The 24,408-nt window shown below is 37.3% G+C and overlaps 1 protein-coding gene across 1 annotated transcript in view; it reads left to right on the forward strand.

Annotated features, from left to right (window-relative positions):
- Positions 1–693: 693 nt before the first annotated feature.
- Positions 694–24,408, forward strand: part of LOC104411429 (kinesin heavy chain) — a gene marked incomplete at its 5' end in the record, with an annotated part of 51,592 nt that continues 27,877 nt past the window's right edge. The window contains 9 exons of the mRNA XM_010021844.1: positions 694–784; positions 7,257–7,330; positions 11,824–11,928; positions 14,592–14,640; positions 15,572–15,627; positions 16,454–16,541; positions 18,600–18,724; positions 20,706–20,810; positions 21,153–21,301. Of these exons, the coding sequence (XP_010020146.1) occupies positions 694–784; positions 7,257–7,330; positions 11,824–11,928; positions 14,592–14,640; positions 15,572–15,627; positions 16,454–16,541; positions 18,600–18,724; positions 20,706–20,810; positions 21,153–21,301 (842 nt within the window). The remainder of the gene's footprint in view (positions 785–7,256; positions 7,331–11,823; positions 11,929–14,591; positions 14,641–15,571; positions 15,628–16,453; positions 16,542–18,599; positions 18,725–20,705; positions 20,811–21,152; positions 21,302–24,408) is intronic.

Raw genomic sequence — 24,408 nt, forward strand, 5'->3', positions numbered from 1 at the left:
TCTGGGTCTAACCTAGGGTATTACTGATGCACATTTGCATGTTTAGTGTAGGAATCAAGCCAGTCTACTTCTGCTGAAGGAACACACAGTGTGCTGGAACTGTGCTTGGGATGTGTTGGACCAGCCCAGCCTCAGCAGAAGGCAGCTCTTGAGACTTGAAAACTTCTGATTCTCTTGGGTCTGATTGCCATTTCTCACACCACAGCTTTCACTAGCTTGCTGTAATGAACAGCAGATCTTTTGCAAGTATTTACATGGCTATTTCTCCTTAACACCTAGGAGAGGGAGAAAATAATCAACTTTCAATTACTGATAGTTCAGCTTATTGCTTCCTGCAACAGTAGCCACTGACCCAAATGTGAATTACATGGCAATTCCTCCTTAACTCCTAGGAGAGGGAGAAAAATCAACTTTCAATTACTGATAGTTCAGCTTATTGCTTCCTGCAACAGTAGCCACTGACCCAAATGTGAACACACAGAAAACATGCTGTGTTTTATTTGCCAGCTATAGAAAAGATGGTTTTGGAGCACATGAGATGTCACATCTGTTTAGTCAACAAAATATTGTTGCCTCCATTGCACTGGATGGCTTCCTTTGTAGTAAGCACTGCATTTCAGGATGCCTGTCAAATGTGGTCTATAAATTGTTTTAAATGTTCTTTATCTTACAGAGTTTCTCTCTTGTTTGCAGCAAGGGAAACCATACGTCTTTGATAGAGTGTTACCTCCTAATACAACCCAGGAGCAAGTTTATAATGCCTGTGCCAAGCAGATTGTTAAAGGTAGGTGTTGTCTTTGTTTATTCCTGCTTGCAGGGAGAGAAAAAGATAAGATGTCTCCCTGTCCCCTCAAGCTATTTAAAGACTGGATAATAAATGTTTAGATGTCTCTATGGGAATTTAGTAACTAGTAATTCCAAGTGTTTTCTTTGAGGATGTCTCTGTGTGAAAAAACCAAACCAAACAAACAAAAGAAAAAGGGCTGAAGGAATTGCACTAGTTGTTCCTAATTTTCTCCTTCTGTGCAACTGTTATTCCACCCAAACACTTGCTTTTTTTGATATATGATAAGCAACAAAAAGCATGTTCTTCATGCACTGTGAGACTATGGGATGAATGTGGAATAGCCGTGTCTTTGAATGAAGGATGGACCATTAAAGGAAAACTTAAAAGGCACTGGGTTTGTAGCTGCTTCGCTGGCAGATAGCTTGCATTTAAAAATGAAATTGGAACAGAAATGAGTATTGGATGGCACCCTATTTGTTTAAAACAAAACCCTCATAAACTGTTGAAACTTGAAGATTTTACCTTGAGTATCAAACTTTTTGGGTGCATTTTAATTGCCTGCCATACTTCTCCCACATCCCAAATCAGCCTCAGAACTCCCACTTCATTCTGATGCTGGATAGTCCATCCATGATGGTATTACAACTGCTGCAGCATCTCAGGGGTCACAAGTAGTACCTGGTCTAATTATTCCCTCGTTTTGTGTGGCATCCCTGCACCCTCCAAAATTTGGTCCTCAGCTTTTGTTTTTAAATCAAAGTCTGCAGGCAATGCAAATGGTGTCAGAGCTGGTCAGAGTTACGCTCGTGTAGCAGCACAAGGCTGCACTGGAATTTATGTGGTATGAGAGATTCAGGGTTGCTCAGAGGTGCAGGAGCAGCATTGAAGGACTTGCTAGTGTTTCAGGCATGGAGCTGTATCTCTTGAGAGCTTGTGTGTCTGCCAGTGAGGAGAGGTCCCTGGGGTGAGCAGCCCAGCTGTAAATCCTGGGATCTATTCTGGAAGAACATTGGTTGGCTCGCTCAGACAGCCTGGAGCAAACCAACATGCATGTAGTCTAGATGACTGGGGGGGAGGACCAGCAGCTAAATTATTTGATGTTGGAGAAAGGAAATGAGTCATAAGATTTCACTTGCCTCCTCTCAGAGGGGAGTCTAATTATGGCAATTCCGACTTCAGACAGGCAAGCCTTTAATAAAATCTGGAGGGACTGGAGTTGTAGAGCTTACAAATCATTAGTTTGGGTTGCTGACACACCACTCAACTTTTGGAAGTTTGGGAACTGTTTCAGTACTACAATGTGTGCACGAACAGAAGCAGCACATCGCTGTTTGTAGACTTGTGGAGTGTATTTATACCCCCTGTGGAAGCTGGTTTCCTCCGAAAATGGTGAGAGAAAATCCTGTTTGAGAGGAATTTGGAAGACCTAAATCAGTGACTAAGGCTTCTTCATCAGCTAGTTAGCCAAATACTTTCCAAAGTCCTGCTTAAAAATAGAGTTAAAACATACTTTTGCATGTCTGTTAACTTGGACCTTCTAGATAACTTGAAAGGCAAGTTTGTTGGGAGGGAGGGTGCAGAAGAAAGGAAAGGAGAAAGATAAATGGTGGGAAAAAAGAGAAGCAGAGAAAGTGAGCACAGTCATGGGGTGAGAGAGAAAGGGAGATGGGGGAAAGAGAGCGCAAGAGAGGGAGGGAAGAAGGGAGAGCATAGTGTTACTGGAGTGATGTTCTTGAGCTCTAGGCTTACATTTCCTCAGCTTTAATTTCCAGTTTAAAGCCTAATAAAGTGAAGAATGTGAAATGGATTGGACTTTTTCTGATAGACTGGGACAATGTAATTTACTACATGGAAGTATGAGCTAAGTGCATCACAACTTGGAGCACTATTTAAGTCTTTGAGACTTTTTTAGATAGCTTTTCAAGGTTACCATTTGTTATCAGATTTCATTATACTCCCATGAAATGGCTGACGGTTTCATTGTGATTAATGTTACCACAGAAAATGCCAGCTGGCCTAGCTATCTCTGAAACAATGGTTATAACTATGTTTACAATAAGAATTATCTAAATGAGCTATTTTTTCACTAAAGAAGAAATGGGATTAGGTTTTAGTAAACAGCTCAATGACTAAGTCAAAGTGTTTCGTGTTCCGTACATGAGAAACGGGGATGTTTTTAGAGGAGGAGAAGCAACCTGTGTGTTACAGCGATTTGAATCAGGGTGGACACTGGGATGGTGTTCTTTCAAGGTACTCCTAAGGGTGGAAGTACCGGTAGTGGAAGTGTGGGAAATCATCACTGATGCATATGACCACAGCTTGGGAATTTGGGTTTACATTTCTTTTAACCAAACTAAGAAATATTGCTAAATCTGAAAGGGAACAATAGTGTGTGATTGCCACCACTTCTGCTGTTTCAAGTGCTCTCTGTTGCCAGAAAATAGCTTTATTTTCTTAATCTACACAGACGGATGTGTGTAGATGTATCAGGATTTTGCATTTTTCCTACATTTACTCTGAGGGAGAATATGTAATGACCCAAGCTGTGAGCATGTTAGTGTGTGTGTGAACATCTGCACATTTGTGTTACTTGTGACGAGGAGAAAATTGCTTTAATGATGTTTTAGGTGGTGGGCTTGATTTCACTGGGTAGCTTATTGACTTTCTATTCTGGTTACAAATACAGGCCTCAAATGCTGAGTTGCAGAACCTAGAAAGCTTAGAAAGGGAAAAGATAAGTATAGAGCTAAAAATCTGGCTTTAGAAAGGAGGCTGAAAGGACTTCCGTAAAGCCATTTGGCCTTTTTTCTTGCCATTAAGACTCCTAAACTGGTCAGTGGTCCATCTGAAAGGTATCCAGCGCACATCTGCTCTTGGCCATTTCTTGCAGAGCTCTGCTGAGTGCTCCAGTGCTGCTGGAAGGACTTTCTAGGTCCTTAACCTGGGCAAGTCTGTGTTTTACCTCAACACAGTAGCTGCAGTTCTAGACCATTGCTACCTGTTCTATCCATACTCATCATGAAAAAGGATATCTGGCAGCAGCTGAGTGGCTAAGTTAAGTAGCTGTTTTATGTGGGGAGGGTAAATCAAACTGATAATCACTGTAGAAAGAGACCAGGAATTAAGAAAAGCACTTGGACTCTTTTTGTTTGTTATGAGTTACGTAAAAATCTCATCTTTGTTCAGTCACTTTGTTCACCTGGTTTTATCCCTCCTGCTCCTTCACTCTAAGTTTTGTGCAAGCTGTTTCTATCTGGGACTGTCTTCTCTCTTTCTTCAATTGACAGATGGTATATTAACTATCTTAATGTGGAAAGCCTTCCAACAAAAATAACCTCTTCTACTTCTGAGACCACTGGCATTTTTTAATTGCAGCTGATGCAAAAGAACAAAAGGCTATTTTTTTGTGGAATAAGGTATTTTTTGCTATTTGGGAAGGTAAATTACTTATCTGTTTCCTCAAACAGAGTATCTTAATATACACTGATGCAAAGTCTGAGCAGTTTTCTTACATAACAGTTGATTAATAAGGTTATTTTCCCCCTAGGCTGTGTGCCAGTGTAGAGCTGATGTCGTACCTTGCATTCGCCTGGACATAATAAGCCTTTTGGTTTTTTAATTCAAACATTTTTATTTTTGTTTTAAGTTCACCAGATTTGGCAAGAAGAGGACATAGTAGTAGCGAACTCTTAGATTCTGTTCAATTGTCCTGACAATTTAAACGTGTTTGGATGCGAAGTGGTATTTTAGAAACAAACAAGAGTTGCATAGGTTGGCGCAAGGATTTCTGATACCACCCCCCCCACCTCTCCTGCCTGAGGATAATTATTTTTTTTGATGCCTAAACACCTTTGAAACCCTAATTCTGTACATCTCCCAGACACTTTAGCTCATTGTCCCGAAGCGCAGATTTTCATCTGAAGAGGAAAATGAACCTTCCTTATTTTCTAACTTCCAACAAGATTTCAGTTTAGAATAAAAAAGTTCAAACACAAGTACTCTCTTTTCTTTTGGCTAACAGATGGAGCCTTCCATACACAATAGATATGGAGTACTTAACAACTGGATGTAGCCTCAAAAGTTAAATATAACTGCTTCCCTGTTGTGATTATACATGTGTGTTTAATAGGAGAAGTGTTAAGTAAGCTTTATATTTAAAAAGTTTCAAATACAGTTTCATTAAATAATGCCTTGCCTATAGGCTATTTTGAAATTTAGTATTAATCTGATTAACTTTTTTAAAGGAAATAAAATTTTTTTGTTTATAAAAAGATATAACTTTTATCTCCTGTGAGCTGCAGCCACTGTTTTTAAACTGCAAATCCTTGGCTGCATTTCTACCTCCTTGGTCCTGTGCTTTGTGTTTCTGCTGGTTTGCCTGAATTAGACCCATCAGTGCAAGTTGAGTGAATCTTCTAGCAGAATTTGTTTTAAGCTTTTAATCATCGACAATCTTCAGGAATTTGCTGGGCAACTAATTTTTCCTCATTAATACCTTACTGCCTTGCAAAGCCAATACTTAGAATATGTTGAGGATTTATTGGAAAAAAAGCCACTCAGTTTGCACCTTTAAAAGTTCAAGTGAATGGGCTTTTAATGTGGTGCAGTGGGGGAGTGAGGCTTGCCACCTGTTTTCTCCTGTGTTCAGGCTACCTTTATGGTCACACTTCCACTCAAGTTCATTCTGTGTTGAACTGAAAACGAATGAGATGTTCCCTTCAGAAAAGAACTGGTGAGGGAATGTTTTGAAATAACCAATAACATGGTCCTGTTTAGAAGGTGAAGTAATCGGTTGAAGGCATGAACTCAAGATAGCACTGCATCTGTATCTGGATATCTTTTTTTTTCTGTTCAATTATTATTTATAATTACTTATTTTAAGCATTGTTTCCTTAAAGCAATAAGAAGCAGAGTATCTATTTTTGTAAACAGATGAGGGTGTTTAATTCATACAAAATGTTAATACCAGAACGACAGTAATTAGAGTCTCTTTGTCTTTCTCCTAGATTTCAAGATTTGAAAAATTTACCCAGCAATACTTTGTGGAGGTCTATACAACCTCTTGCATGTCTGTCCTCTTCAGCTCTCCAAAATAGCTCTGCCACAACTTAAATAGTTACACTCTGTGTTTAATTAGAATATATATTTTTAAAATGTCTTCATTCCAATTTCATCCTTACTCAGTATTGCTGTATAGGAAATGTTGGGTCTGTGTAGCAGTTGTCTTTGAAAAACATCTCCTTCCCTTTCTTTTTATCAATTTCTTTTCTTTGAAATCGCCTTTCTGTGGTTTTTCTCTGATTTTTTTTTTTTCCATGCTTGTTTCTTCTTCATTCATTTTATATTTTTCTAATGTATCATATTTAAGTATCCTTTCTATCTGGACCAGCTACACACAGACATATGGAGATACAAATAAGGAGATTATGTGTGTTTGTGTTTATGTAAATGCAATATATATGGCATATGTAATATTATATAGTAGAGTTGTGTATGTATTTCCTATAAATATGCACACAGACATCTTTTTTTTTTTTTCCTGCTAGCCTATATTAGTACAGATATGGAGGGGTGAGCAACATAATGAGTATTTCAGAAGGAAGGTGGATGTTCCTAAGTGAGCACCTTGGCCAGCATCTTTCTTGCTGCATTTCAGATCCAGGGGGATTGTTCATAGGAGGCTGATGCGAGCCATGTGGGGTTTTTAGATTGGAGGTTTCCTTCATTTATTATTAGCAACTATCATAAATATTACTCTATTTTTTTTTTACATGAAAGCTGCATAAATAGGTACCCCTACTTAAGACTTTAATTTCACTTGCCTGGAGCAAGTCCAACCCAGTAATCCTTTCAGCTGCAATGAATGGACGTGGGACCATGCCTAAGATCTAGCTGGTTTACAACCCTCATGGATTTCTAAAAGCCACTGTAGACATTCACCACTGCAAATTTAAAAATTGATATTTTTATATCTTAATGCAGTATAAATTTATTCATTCTGCCTTGAGAGAAGTATGTTTCAATAAAGCAAATTCTGCTTTTATGACTTTCTTCTTGCTTTCCTCTCATGCTTTACAGACAAGCCTGAAAATTAATGAGGCCATGAACTGCTGAGGGTGATATAGTAGTAAAAATACACAGTATGAGTTTCATTTTCTTTATGGTGCATTTGAAATGCAGGTAGTTAAGTTTTCTCTTTCCCATGTTACACAGGTATATCAGATAACATCTAGTGTCCAGAGACTTTTTTTTCCCCAGGGAAGTAAGATGTCAATAATTTGCAATTCTTTAATTTAGGTTTTATTATGATTTTTTTTTCTTAAAGGTAGATAGTTGTGTCATATTTTTCTTTTTGTTTATTGCACACACTATTTTCTAACTGAGCATCAACATTGTAGAAGACTTTTGAAATTATGACAATCCAGCTTTAAGATGGCAATATGAGTTTTAATTGTTTTTCTTCTTGCAGATGTTCTTGAAGGGTACAATGGCACAATCTTTGCTTATGGACAGACATCATCAGGAAAGACGCATACTATGGAGGTACAGTGGCAAAATTAATTCAGTTTGGTAGCAGCAGTAGAATTATAAGTACCCATTACTTGAACAAGCCAGCTATCTGGTGCACTCAGCTGTGAGTGATATATAAAAAGAGATCTGGCTATGTTTAGGTTTTGCTGCCTTTTAAGCTGTAGTATTTCTTTCAATATGGATGGTTTATTTTCAGGAGATATCTACAGATATCTAGCCAAACTAAGAAGTGTTGAGTGAAAAACACCAAGTATATTTTCTCCATATTTGTTTTAACAGTTTAGCTATGTGTATATTTTAAAGGATTTGGGTGAGATTTGTTAATCCACAAATGAAAACAGTAATAAGGGTCTATAGAGTTCCCTTGCATGCAAGATTATGAAAATCCATGCCTTGGTTATTGGTTTTCGCATTTGCACTCCCCTTCTGGGAATAGCCTTCTCACATGCTGCAACACAGATGAATGAATTTGAGAATTGTTGCTTTGGAGGAGAAAAATACCAAATTGTACTAAATTCCAGTGGCTGAAATCCTAAGTCTCTTCCTATTTCTGCTGTGTGAAGTGTGACAGTGCAGGGATTTTTTCCCTGTTTTTTTTTTTTTTAAACTGTTCAATTAGAAGACGTTTAGGTATTTTAGGCTTTTGCTAAAAAAGGAGGATCATTCAAGCATTTAATCCTTTCATAGGATTGTTCCATCGCAACGCTCTACAAGCTTGGAGCATTTCAGTTCAACTGTGAACATTAAATGGGAGGTCTAAAGCAAAGTTTTGCTGAATGAAAGGAAAAAATTATTTTAGTTTGTTTAACAGCATCAGATGGTTTTGCTACATGATTAATACAGGTGACCTACCTAACCTGAAGGTTAAGGAAAGCAATATTCTCAAGAGCCATAAGGCCCTGGTGAATTTGCTGTTCAATTGCCACAGTTGCTCCTTTCCTGGAGGATGCAATAACTGATACCTCACATCTAATTAAGTCTGTCCTTGTGAGGATGGGGGAAATCACTAGCTCAGCCCTCACAGATGGCACAATGGCTGAGTAATCCACCAGCTCTGAATGTAATTAAATCAAAATGTCTGCAGGGCTTGAGCTGGTGCTTCCACATGGCATGGGGAAAGATCTCTTAAAGCCAATTTATATTCAGAATTACAAGCTGTGATAAAGAAAATGACTGTAGCAAAATGGCTGGTTTACTTCTTTAATAAAGAAAAAGCTGTCATTTTAAAGTGGAATCAAGCCTATATTCAGTTTTAATCCCCCTTTTAACCTAACATCCTCTTGTAAAGTTGCTAAAGTATGTTGTGGAATGCAAAAATAGTCTGAAGTTGAAGAAATAGTAAATCCTCTTGGTAAAGCTGTTATAGAGGATTTTCTGTGAAATACTTCATAGTATTAGTATTAAAGAGGACATGGTAGTATAATGTAGCCAGGATAGGCTTTCTGACAGACATTGGTCCTTCTCCTGCGGTAGATAAAACATTTATCTGTATATTATGCTGTATAGCATGATAGATACCGTCTTAAAAAATCACATATTTTTGCTCATAAGATTGTATTGGTGGGCTTTGACATTGTAGTAGAGTTTTCAATACTGAATCCTTATAGATTATAGTTATTGTGTCAACATCCTGAAATAAAACAGCACTGTTCCAAATGTTGCACTTCACTAGCTGCTGCCTGCCTGCTATGTTTAAATGTAGAAAGTAAAGTTGTTATTAAAATGAGAGGCTTTAATGAGCAGAGAACTCTCCATCTGGGTACTTTGGGTTAGTTTACAAACTGCAGTATCTCAGCATGGCAGTAACAGCACATGTCTCAAACTCGCTCTGAGGTTACAGCTAACTCCATGAGAGTGGGGTTTGGGGGTTTTTTTTGGTGGTTTTGGTTGGTGTTTTTGGTTTGTTTAGGTGGTGTTTTGCTTTTTGTTTTTTGTTTTTTTTCTTAAATTGCAGCTATCCTATGAATAGCCTACTTTTACCCTTTTACCTTTCTCTTCCCTTCCAGTTTATAGTCTCCATAAATTATAGTAAGACCTGCTTCAATCATCTCTTGTTTTAATAAAAATCCATTTATAATACAGTAAAAAAAGAGTAATTTTTCAATGCAATGTTGGTGTTTCAGCCTATTGAAGATCTTAATTCTTCTTAAAGTGTTGAATGTGATCTTGTTTCACTGAAGTTTCTGCTGACTTAGTGAGAAGGTTGGAGCCCAAGAAGTTGTAGATGCAGTGATTGAGTTACACTTAATCATGTTTTACAGATTGATTTCTCTTTTGAGCTGGAGAAAGTTACATAAAAGAAAGCATAATTATTACAGGGCTTGTTGGGGTTGGAAGAATGTTTAATCAAATGCTTTTATAAGTTGTTACTTCCCCACAGTTATTAAGGGGTATGTTTACCTGGTGCAGCGATCCCAAAGCTGATGTGCCTCTTCACAGACAGAAGTTTCTGCAACAAATCTTTGAATTCAAATCATCCCTTGGCTGAGCTAATGACCCAGCTTGAGCAAAGCTACTGTAGAAAAAGGGACACTACATAGCTCTAGCATTTTTGTCTCTGTAGCTGCCTTTGTTGCTTTAGGAATTGTGCATTTTGCAGTACTTCATAGTGTAGACATACCTTTGGTTGGATTTGTGTGCACTAAAGAAATATCAACAAATCTCTGTTTATCCTTGTTAGGAAAAACTCCTTTTCCCTCTTTGGGAAAACTCTCTCGATGCAGTAATACAGGGTAGTCAGTTGGTTTCAGTGAGCTTTTCAAGGACTTATTCAGGGAGAAGGAATGGATAGTGTGAAAACTGTATCGCAGTCTCTGTTCAATAACTGCACTGTGTGATGGAACCAAGTACTGAGCTGTCAAGGTAAAACAAAGTACTGGGATGTCTGCTCGTGCAGACAAGTTTTCCCCTGCATCAGGGATTGAGTTTATTCATTCACCCTCTTTTTCATTCTTGTAGTCTGAAATAAAAAGGTGTATCATATGACAAGGACTTTTTGAGAAGCATAATAACATGTTGGATATGGTATAGCACTTAATGCTTCTGCTGCAGAAGGTAATATTATTTGTATAATACAAATGAAATATTCATGGTTTGGATAAGCTAAGTGCTGCTTTCTAGGGAAGGCAGTCAATGTAACTGATTTGTCTATATTCCCTCCCCTTTTTTCCTGCCAAGATGTTTATGTAATTTGAGGGCAGAAACCTAGTAACTACTTTAAATGCAGGCTTTGAGACAGAGGGAGAGATTTTGTCAGTTGTGTTGAATTTGCTTTGTCCTAGGCTGATGCTTAGAAGTTGACTGTCATGTCACCAGCTTTAGCAAAGAGGAGCCATGTCTAGGAAGACTATATTTTGGTGTATTAATGAAGGTTGAGAAACTTGCAAAACAGGTCAATATAAGCCACTAGTCATTCACAGACATGCATAATACTGAAAAACATATGCACATATGTATGATTTTCTCACTATTTTGCTAAAAAAAAAAATATAATAAATTTGGGGTTTAATAATGTTTAGCAATTACAGGTCAAATCTGACTTCCAATGATTTGGAATTGTATGGTTACCCACTATATTTAAAAGAAAATGAAATTCCCTACCACTATATGGAGTAAGATGCTTTGTGCTGATATGGGCAGTATTACTTGGACAAAGATACATTCAAAAGGTGTATCACAGTTTCTAGATGCTGTGTTCTGATGGAGTCTTACAACTGCTGGGTTGTTATTGCATATTTAAGCAGTTTCAAAGAACATTTGGAATTAACAATGCAGTGTATTAGGAAGTTAGTAAAGGTTTTTATTTCAAGTCTGTATTTCTATTCAGTTTTCAAGTGGTGTTAGCTTTCCTGCATGTGTCTGACTTTGTAAAAAAAAAAAAAAAAAAAAGAAAAAAGAAAAAGAGCAATGCAAAAAGGAGCCACACAACCAGGGAAATTGTTGGTTTTGGTTAATACTCAGTTCTTCAAAGAAAAGAGGAAGGTAGTTGTACAAATTAACATGGAGAACAGTAGCGTTCGTAAGGCACAGCTCTCTGGCAAGCTCAAATCAGAATATATTGCTCTAATCCTCAAATCCCTGCACCCCAGATTTCCCTTCAGCTTTCCAGCATAGTGGTGAAAGAGAAACAAAATGCTTTAAAACTTCTTGTTTCTGACATGTTTCCAAATAACTGTTTTAACTGGGAGAATTGGGGTGTTATTTGTACATTTGTGTTTATTAATCTGTCTTTGGTGGGAGAGTGACAGTGTGAATAGCAGCAGGACAGCACGCTTAGCAAATGGCAGGAGCTGACAAAACGAATAGGTGCTCCATTGGGTGAAGAGTGCTGAAGCATTGAGTTGTTCTGCCACCTTTTCTGTGCACTTATATCAAGTGAATCCCCCACAAGAGCAGGCAATATGTTCACAGGGACCTGCTGGAGGAAAGTGTGTTTGGACAAGGCTTTCTCCTCTCTTGTGCCTGAGTAAGACTTTCCAAGATATGGTTTGATTTTGTGTCTGCAGGGGAAGCTGCACGACCCTCAGCTCATGGGAATCATTCCAAGAATTGCACATGACATCTTTGATCACATCTACTCCATGGATGAAAACCTGGAGTTTCATATAAAGGTAAATGCAGAATGACATGTTACGTAATGCGTCGGACGGAAGAGAGTGGAGCTGGATGGGAAATCTGCATTTATGCTGTAACATTATGCTTCAGAATTTTTCCTTTCTCCCTTTTATAACTCAAAAAAGTATTACGTTACTAAGGGTATTTAGTAAAAATAATGTAATACAGTTACTAGCCTTTGATGGAAGTTTTTCTTGAGTATGTTTTCAGCTCAGGTTCACTAGTTTGTTGATTGTCTTGTCTCTCACCGCAGTTGATATGCTAACCAACATGGTAGGAAAACACTTACTTCGCTGCAGCTGCTCCAAAGACTGTAGCTGAGCTCCACTATTTATGGCCATAAATACCATTGATCTGCATGATGTTTGTGAGAATACTGACATGCTGTTCCTACCTTGAGGATATAAACAGTTGTCTATAGTATCTGGGTTTGAAATGGAGGAAAGATGCCTACAGAAATTTACAGAATTTACAGAAAGATGTTTAGAAAATAATTTTTCACTCAGAAGCCTATGTATGAATTCCTTAAGATGGTGGTCTAAGTCTCAATTTGAACAGCTACTGTGTTTTATCATGTCCCAGTCTTGATCCCAACCATATGATCTCTCAAATTTATTGAATGACCTTTAATTCCTACTGTTTGTCCAGTCTCCTGGGGAGCCCTCAGCCATAGTGGGGGGCATTGGTCCATCTGGCAGAGTTGGGGCCAGGCTACAGCTTGCTTCCAAGCAGACATCAGTAAAATTACCCAGTGAAAAATGAGTATTCTCCTGTGTCATCCCTCCCCCAGAACACACAGAATATATCTAGATGGCTTCAGTAAAGTTAAGTAGCTGAGCACAAGTAGAGTGTGAAAACGCTGTCCCTTCTACTGCTGTGACCAGGTGATGCGTTCTGAGAGTGGAGCTCTCCTCCTCTGTCCCTCTTGTGCCTGAGAGTTAGAGATGAGCAACTTTTTAGTGCTGCTTACATTAAAGCACTTGAAGAAGCACTTCTAGGGGTATATATGTATATGTATGTATTTTAATAATCTAGCAGAGCATCTCTGAACCAGCCACTGATCTTCCAGAAGGACTAGGTCATTTTGTATTGAGAACATTCTTAGCAGTGCCTGTTTGTGGGCATGTTTATAAAGTATGCACAGAAGGAGCAGCTTTATGAATTACAAATAAATCATCTAAATATTTTAATAGACCTTAGACTTTAAAATATTGAGCTCCTTAAGAAGACACACCTGAATTTTTATAGAAATGGTTTCCATAGGAGTGACACTGATACCGTCATTTGTAAAGCTCTCCTGTGGCTATTGCTATTCTACATGATAGCACTTGGATACCAACAGATGGGGACCCCCTTATACAAGATGTAGTAAATTCCTGTCCTGGCAGATGATTATCGTTTTATAAATCATGTTCTGCCAGCAGTGAATTGTTTCAGTGGTTTTCTTATCATAGTTGACATTTATGAATATCTTAACAGAAAGCTGCCTAAATAGCAGTGAATGAGTGAGTGATTATACAAGGAGCTGTCATTGAGAGAAATGCATGTTCTGTCAGTGGGAGCAAGAATTTAACTAAACTGTCACACTCTTTTAATAACTGAGCCAGTGTTGAAAGTTAATGTCATTTTTTTCCTCTTGCTCTTCAATAGAGGCACATTTAGAACAGGGGGGTGTGTTGGTCCTCAGCAGTGTGTTAATAGGATGATATAAAGCACGTGAGTTAAGTCTCACAGGACTGTTGAAAAGAGTTGATCCAGAGGATGGCTTTAAATGGGACACAGGTGAAATAAAATGCATAAAAGCAAAATATATCTCTATTTAATAGCACATGTCACATAGGAAGATCAATTCATCAGTATAAAACCCCACATAATTTTTCACATGAGAGAAAATGGTAATTTACTAAATAGCCAAAATTTACTGATGCCTAGAGTTCGGCTGTCTAGTATTCTAGCTAAATAATCCCTGGGTAAAGCTTATTCAGGTTACGGTTGGGTACCATGCCCCTAACACATTTGTGTTTGCTGCTGAGTTGAATACCCTTTTGTTAAGAAAGTCATTCACTCATTCTCCCTCTCTTTTTTTTTTTTTTTTTTGAGGACAGTTGTCTGTTTCTCTGTTACAGAAATGCTCATTTTCAGTTTCTCCTTTGGGACTTGATTCAAGACAGAACTTTTGTATATGCTGCATTTTAAATTTAATTTGATATATATTGCTTGTATTGCTTCGGCTTATGTAACTTGTATGTTAAACCACAGAAGGTGCTGCCTGCTTTTGTGCTGCTGAATATCAGTATACCTCTTCCAGTCGTCAAACTTGACCCTTCTTGTGATGCAGTTATCCTCGTGTGATAGTAGCTGAATTGATTTGATTCTGTTCAATACTTTTGTCTATTTTGCCTATGTTTAAAAAAAAAAAGAAGATAAGATCTGTCTGAAGTTGGTTTTTTTTTGTGTATTTTCCTGATGAATCATTGATAAGTGGAGAAAGATCAATGACTTTTAAATCATTTGAAATACATGGATGTTCATATGGAAGATGTGATTCAAACTACGTGGGAAGTGGGTTTTATTTTTAGTTTGGTGCTTTTTATTTTGACAGATATGGAAATATAGGTACAGAGATATATAAATCTAATGTTTGTGATTACTTGGTTAGGTTTCCTACTTTGAGATATATTTGGACAAAATAAGGGACCTACTTGATGGTAAGTTCTGCATTTCTTTTGTGACTAAGTGTTCTTGGGCTTGGTGTAGTGTTTTGAATCAGCTTAAGGGGAAACAGCTACTTTCTTTGACAGTAGCTGTATTGGTCTGTGAAAAAGAAGTTAGCAGTTTAGATCACCTGATCTCTGACTCTTGTGCACCTACCTCTGCAGTGCTATGTAGCTTGGTTATAAAAGGGTACAGAGAATTTTACAGATTTCAAGGTAGATCTGAGCCTCATTGGCAATATATGTTCTCAAAGTAAAACTGTAATAATGTATATAGTGTTGTTTTTTGATGTGTTTTGGGGTATTTTGGGGGGTTTTTTTGGGTTTGGTTTTTTTTTTTTTGGTTGGTTGGGGTTTTTTTTGGGTTTTTTTGTTTGTTTATTTTCCCCTGTTAATTCAGGATACATTCAGTTAAACATATTCCTTGCTTTGCTTCTGTTAGGTAGAATTTATTGGGAGTGATCTATATTTTTTACAATTTGTGTCTCTGTCTATGTGTGCTGTATGTTAATGGAAGTGTGAATGGTGTGTGTTGAATCAGTCTGAAGACACAAATATATGCTAATTGTAACACGAAATGAGGAACAAGTATTTGAGCTGTTCTGAATTCCAGTGAGAAGTTCTGTCTCTTTTGAAATTCTTGCTGCTTTGGCAAAATCCAAGTTGGTGTGTGTTCATTTTACTAATCCAAGTAATAAAAGTTTTTGTGGAATAAAGTTAGCTTTAAAGAAACAGGTACAAGGTGAACAGAACAAGAAATAAGTTTAATGTAACAGAAATAATGGTAGTTCATAAAGAGTGGGAAGCAACTGCTGTTCTCACAAATTTGTTATGTTTACAGTATTTGCCAGTCAGTGCTATAGTTGATACATTATTACCTGTGGAGTATGCCTAACAATTGCCATCTTTTTTTTTTTTTTTCTAGTGTCAAAGACAAACCTCGCTGTACATGAAGATAAAAACAGAGTCCCATATGTTAAGGTACAAGGAAAATTTGATATTCAGTTTTTCATTCTTTCTCACATATTTATTTACACATTTCCATTTGTATCCCAGTGTGTTTGCTGAAATGATTCAACTCATGTTCAAATAATACTGGTCCCTGGATTTAAATAGTTTCCAGAAATATTAACAGGCATGAATCATGTTTGCTTTATTTTCCTAACTTTAAACATTTACATTTTGTTAGTATGGTGTCAGATTTTAAGTATTCATATTCCCATTTCTTGTCAGATGTGAAAGAGAACATCTTGGAGAATTTTTTTTCTTTAATTTTTTTGCATATATGCAGTAATCTCACAATATTTTAGAACAGATTTGTTGGGTCAAGAATTTGTTTTATAACTTCCTGGACCCTCACTTAAATATAATATACTTTTAATGAACATATATGAGACTTAATAATATACATAAAGTATTGTTACCTATTCTCATTCTCAGGAGGGGAAAAAAAAAGAAGATAAATAACTCCTTCAGTAATATTGCATTAAGGCAAAGAGCAAGGACTATGTATCTTGTCTTGTAGTTTGACAGAAAAAACCTAATTTGGGTATGTAATCTAACCCAAATAAGTAATGGGAATATATGCTGTGTCAAGTCGTTAATCTGGTGAAAGAAAATTGTCTCCCAAATTAGCCTGAAAGTCATACAAAGGCATCGTTTGGTCCATTGCCTTGCTAATGATCATGTTGGATGTTGATGATTCTTCTAATTGTTTTGTTCATCAGTGATAAGTATTCTTCCTGATGGCATTTGGAGTACTAGCATAATTCCTAAAGTTTTCTGGTTTCAACTTGCTTGTTTCTAGGGTTGTACAGAAAGATTTGTATCTAGTCCTGAAGAAGTTTTGGATGTCATTGATGAAGGGAAAGCTAACCGTCATGTAGCCGTTACAAGTAAGTATTCAGTGAAGGCTTTTCTGGCTATACAGTGTGGGTGATTGTAGCTTCCTAGTGATGTATTGATTCTTCACGTTCACAAAGTACTTTGAGTCACTTATGAGAACGATGTAATGATGCTTCACTGCATACAGAAACATTTATTGACTTCCAGCTTTGAGAACTCCTGAATTTGATACATGGCATTATATAGTATTGTTATGTAAAATGTCAACTATGTATTGTTACACACAGTATAGATATCTTGAAATTATGTATAACTGAAATTACGTACATACTCTGTGCTACAAGTCTAGGACTCGGAATAATTCATTGCTCAAATGTCAGGCAAAGACTGCCGAACAGTTGTCAGACTCTGCCTCTCTCTTGCAAGTTATCCCAGTGAAGCAATGACTTGGACTGAGTTCCAATGATGGCAAAGCAAACAAATCTTCCTGAATTAAAAAACATAATTGCTTCAGCCTGTGCCAAATCTGTTGACATTGTGTTGCATGCAGCCTACTAGCATTATGGTGATAAAAAGGACAGGTATCTTTGGCCTATTCCCCATTTATTCTGTAAGATGTCTTTGATCCAAGCAGTCAGATTAGCAGGACTGCAGCTTGTAACTCAGGTCTTTGGGGTGGGGGTTTGGGTATATTTTTTTCATATATAAATTTATTTTTTATGATGCACAGAGTAGCTTCTTTCTCTTCCATGTCTCTACCTTCTCACTTTGTTAAATACTGTATTGCTCTAGCTATTCCATGCCTTTCTCATTATACTCATAGAAATTAATTATCTTCTTTGAAGTAATGCTTCCTGCCATTGCTTCTGCCATTCTCTTTAACAAAAAATATCCAAATGCAGCTTTTGCTGTAGCACCACTTGCTGCATTTGGTGCACACAGAAAAGTTCTGACAGAAGTTGACACAGAATGAATTTTACCTAGACTGAAATGGCAAGGTGCAAATTTGGAAGCATTATTGAAAAAAACCCGAGTTTGGAGGTGGAGAAGAAAAAGGGAGCTCAGAGAAATACAAACATTGTTACAAATAGGAATGGGTGGAAGGTGGTGGTGGGGTTTATGGTAGCAGAAAGTAGAGAAAATGGATGAGAAATGGTTTACTGATTCTTAATGCTTTCTTTTTGCCAATATATGAAACTTTAAGCATAACATGGTTACAATCAAATGTATAATAAGTGGAAGCTGAAAGTAACTGCTTGTTTTACTTGTGGCCTGGGTGAAGGAGGATTTTTAACTACTTCAGCAATAAATATCACTCTGAAATTTGAATTTAAATAGCATCATTTTGACAAAAACTTTTGCTAGATGTTGTGAGATCTCCTCACACAATTGGACTGAGATGTCCCCAGCAATTATTGTTACTTCTTTTTAAATTCTCTTGCTCAGCTCAAAATCATTCTTCTGTCCAGGATGCTGAAAATAACATACTCATTGTAGTTCTATATCTAAGCAGTGTCTGTTATATCACAGCATTTTTTGTGTGTAAGCTGTCTATGAAGAAACATAAAAGGGCAGAACCTTTATTTCTTACTGTATCTGTGAAACGTTTTTTTTTTATTATTCACAGAATCCTAGAATGGTTTGGGTTGTAAGGGACTTTAAAGCTCATCAAGTTCCAGCCCTTGTCATAGGCAGGGACACCTTCTACTAGACCAGGTTGCTCCAAGCCCTGTTCAACCTGGCCTTAGATGTTTCTTATGCTATGATTTTTTTACTATTTCTGGTCAAATTTTATTGCTTCAGGGGAACAAAATACTTTCAAAAAAGAAAGGAGGAAAAAACCAAACCAAACCAGCTTTTTTCACAAGATTGTAATTTACCATGAAGCTGGTTAATTTGATCATGTTGGGTGGAAGTAGGAGCTCATTCTGTAGTCAGTGAGTCAGTGAGCTTTATTTGCAGCTCTTGGCATAGACACTGCTGTCAATACAGTGGTCTGGGTTCTCCGGTGAATGATCTTACACTTTTGAATTTGCTAGCCATAGGCTAGCTCTGATGAAACAGAATTTCTTTGTCATTTAAACAAAACCTTTCACATATGATTTCAGATATGAATGAACACAGCTCTAGGAGCCACAGTATCTTTCTTATTAATATTAAACAAGAGAATGTGGAAACTGAGAAAAAACTCAGTGGAAAGCTCTACCTGGTAGACTTGGCTGGAAGTGAGAAGGTAATCTTCCCTTTTACCTAAACTGATGAATGATCCTAGTGGGATCACTAAACTGGTTATGAGAATGTGTGTCAGTGCCGACTAAGCTAGGTTTTACAGAAGTCTTACCTGAGGTTATCATTAGCGTGTCAATCTTTCTATTTTTTTTAACGTGGGATGGAGAAAAAGAGCAGATCAGAACGATTGGTATGAAATACAAAACCCCAAAGGCTGTAATATATCTTTGTTTATAATGAAGTGGCTTGAACCAGAGTATTTTTATATAGCTTTACACTTACTTATGGGTATTTGTAGAAAGTAGTGTAATTTTTATGGAAGTTGTCAAATGAGACAGCTATTTTAATTTGCTTATATTCAAACATGTCCTTCTAGGTTTTCTGTAATTATTTCTCATATTGAATCAATGAAGAAACAGCAGTTAATGCAGTTACACAGCTGAAGTCTATTTGAAGCTCCCTGAATGACTCTTGATATAAAAAATACAGGAAGATACTAACCAGAAAAGAACTTGTATTTGTCTGCCGAAAGAGTAATGGTCTAGAACAGTACTGCAGTGCAAAAAATGTCATTGTTTCCAAGTTCTCATTCTAACATCTTCTGGAGTGTTAAAAATGGTTTACCTGTAAATGAAAAATTATAAACCTCATCATTTTGCAGCAGTATGGATTTCTTTATTCGAGCTGGATTATAGAATAGTTTGGGTTGGAAAGGGCCTTCAAAGGTCATCTAGTCCAACCTCCCTGCAGTGGGCAGGGGCATCTTCAAACTAGATCAGGTTGCTCAGAACCATATCCAGCCTGGCCTTGAATATCTCCAGGGATGGCACATCCACCACCTCTCTGGGCAACATGTGCCAGTATTTTACCACCCTCACTGTAAAAAGTCCTGAGTAACTACTGGGCATGTCAAAATAATTACTCATGATGAAGCAGTGTCTTTCATTGTGGTGGCAGATTTCTATTTATGAAAATGAGAAGTAAAATGAAAGTATTTGTTTGATAGACTGCACAGCTTTTAGGGTTGATCATTGGGACACACTATTTGATAACCTGTCGGTACAATGTGAAAGCCATCCATCAGAGTAATTAATCATGTTAATTTCTATTATTGCATATAATACTACATGTAAAACTAATAACTTTGTGGTGTTTAGAAAATGAGTGTTCAGAAAATGTGCTGTTTAGAAAATGAGTGTGTAGTCAGGCTTTACTCTCCTCTGAAAACTACACTTCCGTGGTTCATTTTGTTGGGCATTGTACGGAAAATCTGAAATGAGGGTTTCCGTGGTAGATTGTCTTCTTAAAAGGTACAATTATGTTTCCTTTTATCTCACATGGCAATTTTAGATGAAAGTACAGATTCTGTAGTTTTAATGCAGAGAAAAATAATGGCTTTATTCTACATTTTTGTGCAGTTCCCCACCCACCCCATCCCCCAGAAAAAGAGAGAGAGAAAAGATTATAAAACTGTGTTGCTGTCTGAAAAAGTGCTGGTCTTAGGCCACCAAACTCTCGACTGGGCCACCTTGGGATCCAGTTTGTTGACCAGTAAACCTTGCATTCAGGATGAGTAAGATCATGCTTTTTCTATCCTCATATTCTTGGTCCATGCAAGCAAAATACAAAGCCAAGATAACTCGTTTGGTGGTGTATTCTGTGCCAGTAAGTGTGCCCTGAGAATACACCTGTGGTGTTAAGACTTGGAAGTAGTTGCCAGGTGTCCTCAGGTGAGCACAGCCTTACCAGCTTTTCCCTTCACAATGTAAGGATTAACTTGCTCTTACACTGGAAGAAAGGGAAGTACTACAGGCTTCCACTAACAAAAAAGTGCATATAAAATTCTCCTTCTTCATGCTGAGGTTAAGCTTGCTTTGTTTTTCTTCCAAGAGTATCTTTAACTGTTGCACTATATGAACTGTAGATGTGGTTGTACAGATGCTTGCTGATAGCTGAGCCTGACTGTTGCCTGCTCTCTTTGGTAGGTCAGCAAAACTGGAGCGGAGGGTGCTGTTCTTGATGAAGCTAAAAATATCAATAAGTCTTTGTCTGCTTTAGGCAACGTGATATCTGCCTTGGCAGAAGGAACTGTAAGTAATCATGTTTTGTGTTGTTGAAGAATGGCTTTTTATTTATCTGTTTCTTTGCCATGCACATAAAAAAATAAGCTAACATTTCAATTCAGGAAGAAGAAAATATTAGCTTTCCAAGCACAAACCAGTGACACTTCAGCTATTCTGCTAAAGATAAGAAACTAATTCTCTTGAATTTCACTTGAGTGGTTATCCAGTCTTAGCACAGTCAAAACAATTACTCTTCAGGATTGTATACTTCAAATCCATTAAACCCGTCCTTGTTGACTCATGTTCTCTCTCATTACAATATCATTATTTTAAAAAGTTGTTCTTGTCTCTTACTTATATTTTGATTAGAAAACCCATGTTCCATACCGAGACAGCAAAATGACCCGAATACTTCAGGATTCTCTTGGTGGGAACTGCAGAACTACTATTGTTATATGCTGTTCTCCTTCTGTGTTCAATGAAGCAGAAACAAAGTCAACCCTGATGTTTGGGCAGCGGTGAGTCCTACTAGTCATTAGGCTGGATGACACTTACGTGGGCTCTTCCACATGTCCTGAGCCAGCTGAGGGGAGTGAGATGAGTACGCATTTTAAAACAGGGAGGCTATGTTTCTGGAGCTGTTACAAATAGTAATGTAGAACTTGAGAAAACTGTCTCTTCATTCCCTGTGGTACCACATAAGTAAATGTTAATGTTGGCCCACAGCTGCACTACTTAGAAACTCTGGTAATTTTTCTTGCAGAAAGTACAAAGTGTAATCGTAGTTCTTTGAAATTTTATGGAGAAGATAATGGTATTAGGCAGTTTGGCTAACTCAGTGGAACATGTTCAGGTTTGCTTTATCTGATACTGCTTGTGGTGCTTTTAAGAGGTGTTTTCTCCTTGAATGGCATCTCAGGGATTATTATTATAGCTGTAAAAATTATTTTTTAACTGTTAAGAAAAACAAAGATTGTGGATTCCGTGTAATATTCACGACTTCGATAGATGACCATGATAGATCATGGACATTTTTACGTTTGAAGGATCTTAACGGTTTAGGACAAGGCCTCAGAAAAAAGCAAGGATAGAATAAGTATGGAAGTATCCAGAAAGAAAATTTCTCTTCCATATGTGTTTGTTGCCAATAGCCGTACAAAATACATCTGGAAAGTTTGCAAAAATAGGTCAGGCTCATTACATAATTACTGCTTTTGTTGTTATTGAGGAGAACTCTGATACCTTGGAAAATTACTCATTTTGGTTTATTTGTGTAACAGCAGAAAAAAAACCCCTAGCAAATTATGATTGTTTGAAATAGGATTTATTTAACCGTTTATACAATACAGTAAATTTGTCTGTCTGAAAATGGGTTGTTTTTCCACCATGCATAATTTTTTGCATAGAAGCCCACACTGTTAAGCATTTTAGATTGGAAAGTAAGATGGCAAATAAAAAATTCATCTGGCAATCTTCTATTAATTTATTGCCCTACTTTTTTCCTTTAATGTGAGCTTTCCTTAGATTTTCGTGAGGGAATATGATCCCTTTATTGTGTTTGTTTAAGAGTACACAGAAATGCAGGACAATAGCTGCAGTTGGCTGCAGTCCCTCGTGATGGAGAGTTGTAGATTAGTATGAGTTAGGGCTGGAGGACAGTTCTGCAACATGCTCTCTGTCTGGCATTGCCAGAGCCAGTATACTAACTTGCCCTTGTCATCTGCTGCTGGGATTTGTGCAAGGTATGCTGCAAGCCAGGTAGCTGCAAAACGCTTGAATTTCTGTGATCTCTGCTTCCTCTGTAGTGTTTCCTTCCTTTACTACAGAACTGTAAGCTACTCACTTAAACAACAGCATGCACGAAAAACTTCCCAAAGGGAACTTTGCAGGTCACTGCAGTAAGGTTTTATGAAAAAGGAATTTAAAAGGAGGACGTGGTCATTAGTTTAAAGGTTGCTATGCACTTTGAATTCAGCATTGTGCGCTGAACATGAGTTTAACTTATATAAGCTTTTGCTGAAGTCTTGTATACTATAATGTGTATCACATTTTGAGAAAACTCAAATATTAAGATGCATAAATTAAATAAAAAGTGTTAACAATTCTGAGGTATGAGTTGCACTTTTTTTGTTGATGGTAAAAGTTTAGATGTCTTGATGGTTTAAACCTCAGTTTAAACCTCCCCATATACAATTTTCTGACTACAGGTAGTATCAGACAAATGTCTTGCACCTCTGTAGACCTGAAGAGCAGTCACAAAGGTCCTGCTGATTCATTCTGAGTAAGGATCCAGGGCAGTAATGCAGCCACAGGGACGATTAATTTTAAATAGATGAGTAGGTACTGTGTTAGTTTTCAGTATTCTTGCTCTTATGCTGAACTATCTGTAGGGTATAGTTTGAAGTAAAAAGTAATGCAAGCAGTAAAATAGAATAGTTCAGATTAAGGAGATTAAAAGGTAGTGTAGCTTTTTAAAAATTATTTTAAAATCTAAAAAGTGTTTTGGTTTTGCTCTGTAATGCATAAAAGTGATCCAAGGTCTCTGGGGAGTTGTATGCTCAAATATGTGAAGCACTATGTAAAGGGGAAGTCCAGTTTCCATGTTATTTTAGTTTACATTTCTCTCAGTTTCTTTTCTCTTTTCAGTAGTCAGTAAAACTTGCTTGCCTGTTTGGGGCAAAATAATTTTAAAACTGATTCTGCACACCTGGCTAGCAGAGCTTGGAGTGATGTGGCATGACTAACACTTTTCTAGGGAGAGAAACGTTTTTGAGATGTTCCTTACTGAGGACTAGGATGTCAGCCGAAAGAACTACGAAGACAACTAAATACTTTGTGAGAGTGCTTGGTTGGGGTTTATTGTGGGGTTTTTCTTTGTTTAAACGCTATAGAATTGGGCTAAAACATGAGTTCCTTGTGGAGAGCATTTAATTGTAGGAAAGGAAAGGAAACACAACTGGGAGGACAGGTGATGCACTAGACTGCAGAGCAGTGCACATACTATACATACACAGGGTTATTTGTCAGTGTTTTGGATACTAATATTGCTGTCTACAGGATGTAGTTTCTTCTACAGGCTCTTTGGTTGTGGTGTTTCATTTTTCTGATGTGACAGTAATAAGGACCTGAATAACATTAAAGGGAAGGTACATGAATCATGGGTAATTACTGGGTCTTCCATTTTCCCTAGCAAAGAATTATATCACCATTAAAATAAGTGTCAGGAGTAAAATTCATCTTCACAGGCCCACTTGTACTAATCAACATGTGCATGTGCTCCTCTGTTACAAGTGGGTCAGTTTCTTCTCTTTCTGCTCCATCTTTTCTTGTGGTTCTGTATTTTTAATTTTAGTTGCCAGTAACTACTTCATCCATCATTAGCTTGGTAATGTTGACAAACTTTATGGTGTGGCACTTCTCTCGTCCCCCCTTCCCTCCCCCAATTAAATGAGTGGAAACTTGAGCCATGCTTTTGGCAAGGACAGTATGTAAAAGCTAACCATTAGGCATTATCTTAAAAGTACAGGGTAAGTTTTAAATATTTCTAAGGTAATAAAACTCCTGGTTGACACATAGTGCAAATCACTGGAGTGCAGTATGGGGCACAAATATGGGAGTGTTTTCC

The sequence above is a fragment of the Nestor notabilis genome, unplaced genomic scaffold, assembly GCF_000696875.1.
Source record: "Nestor notabilis isolate BGI_N333 unplaced genomic scaffold, ASM69687v1 scaffold9939, whole genome shotgun sequence".
In the NCBI taxonomy this organism is placed as follows: Eukaryota; Metazoa; Chordata; class Aves; order Psittaciformes; family Psittacidae; genus Nestor; species Nestor notabilis.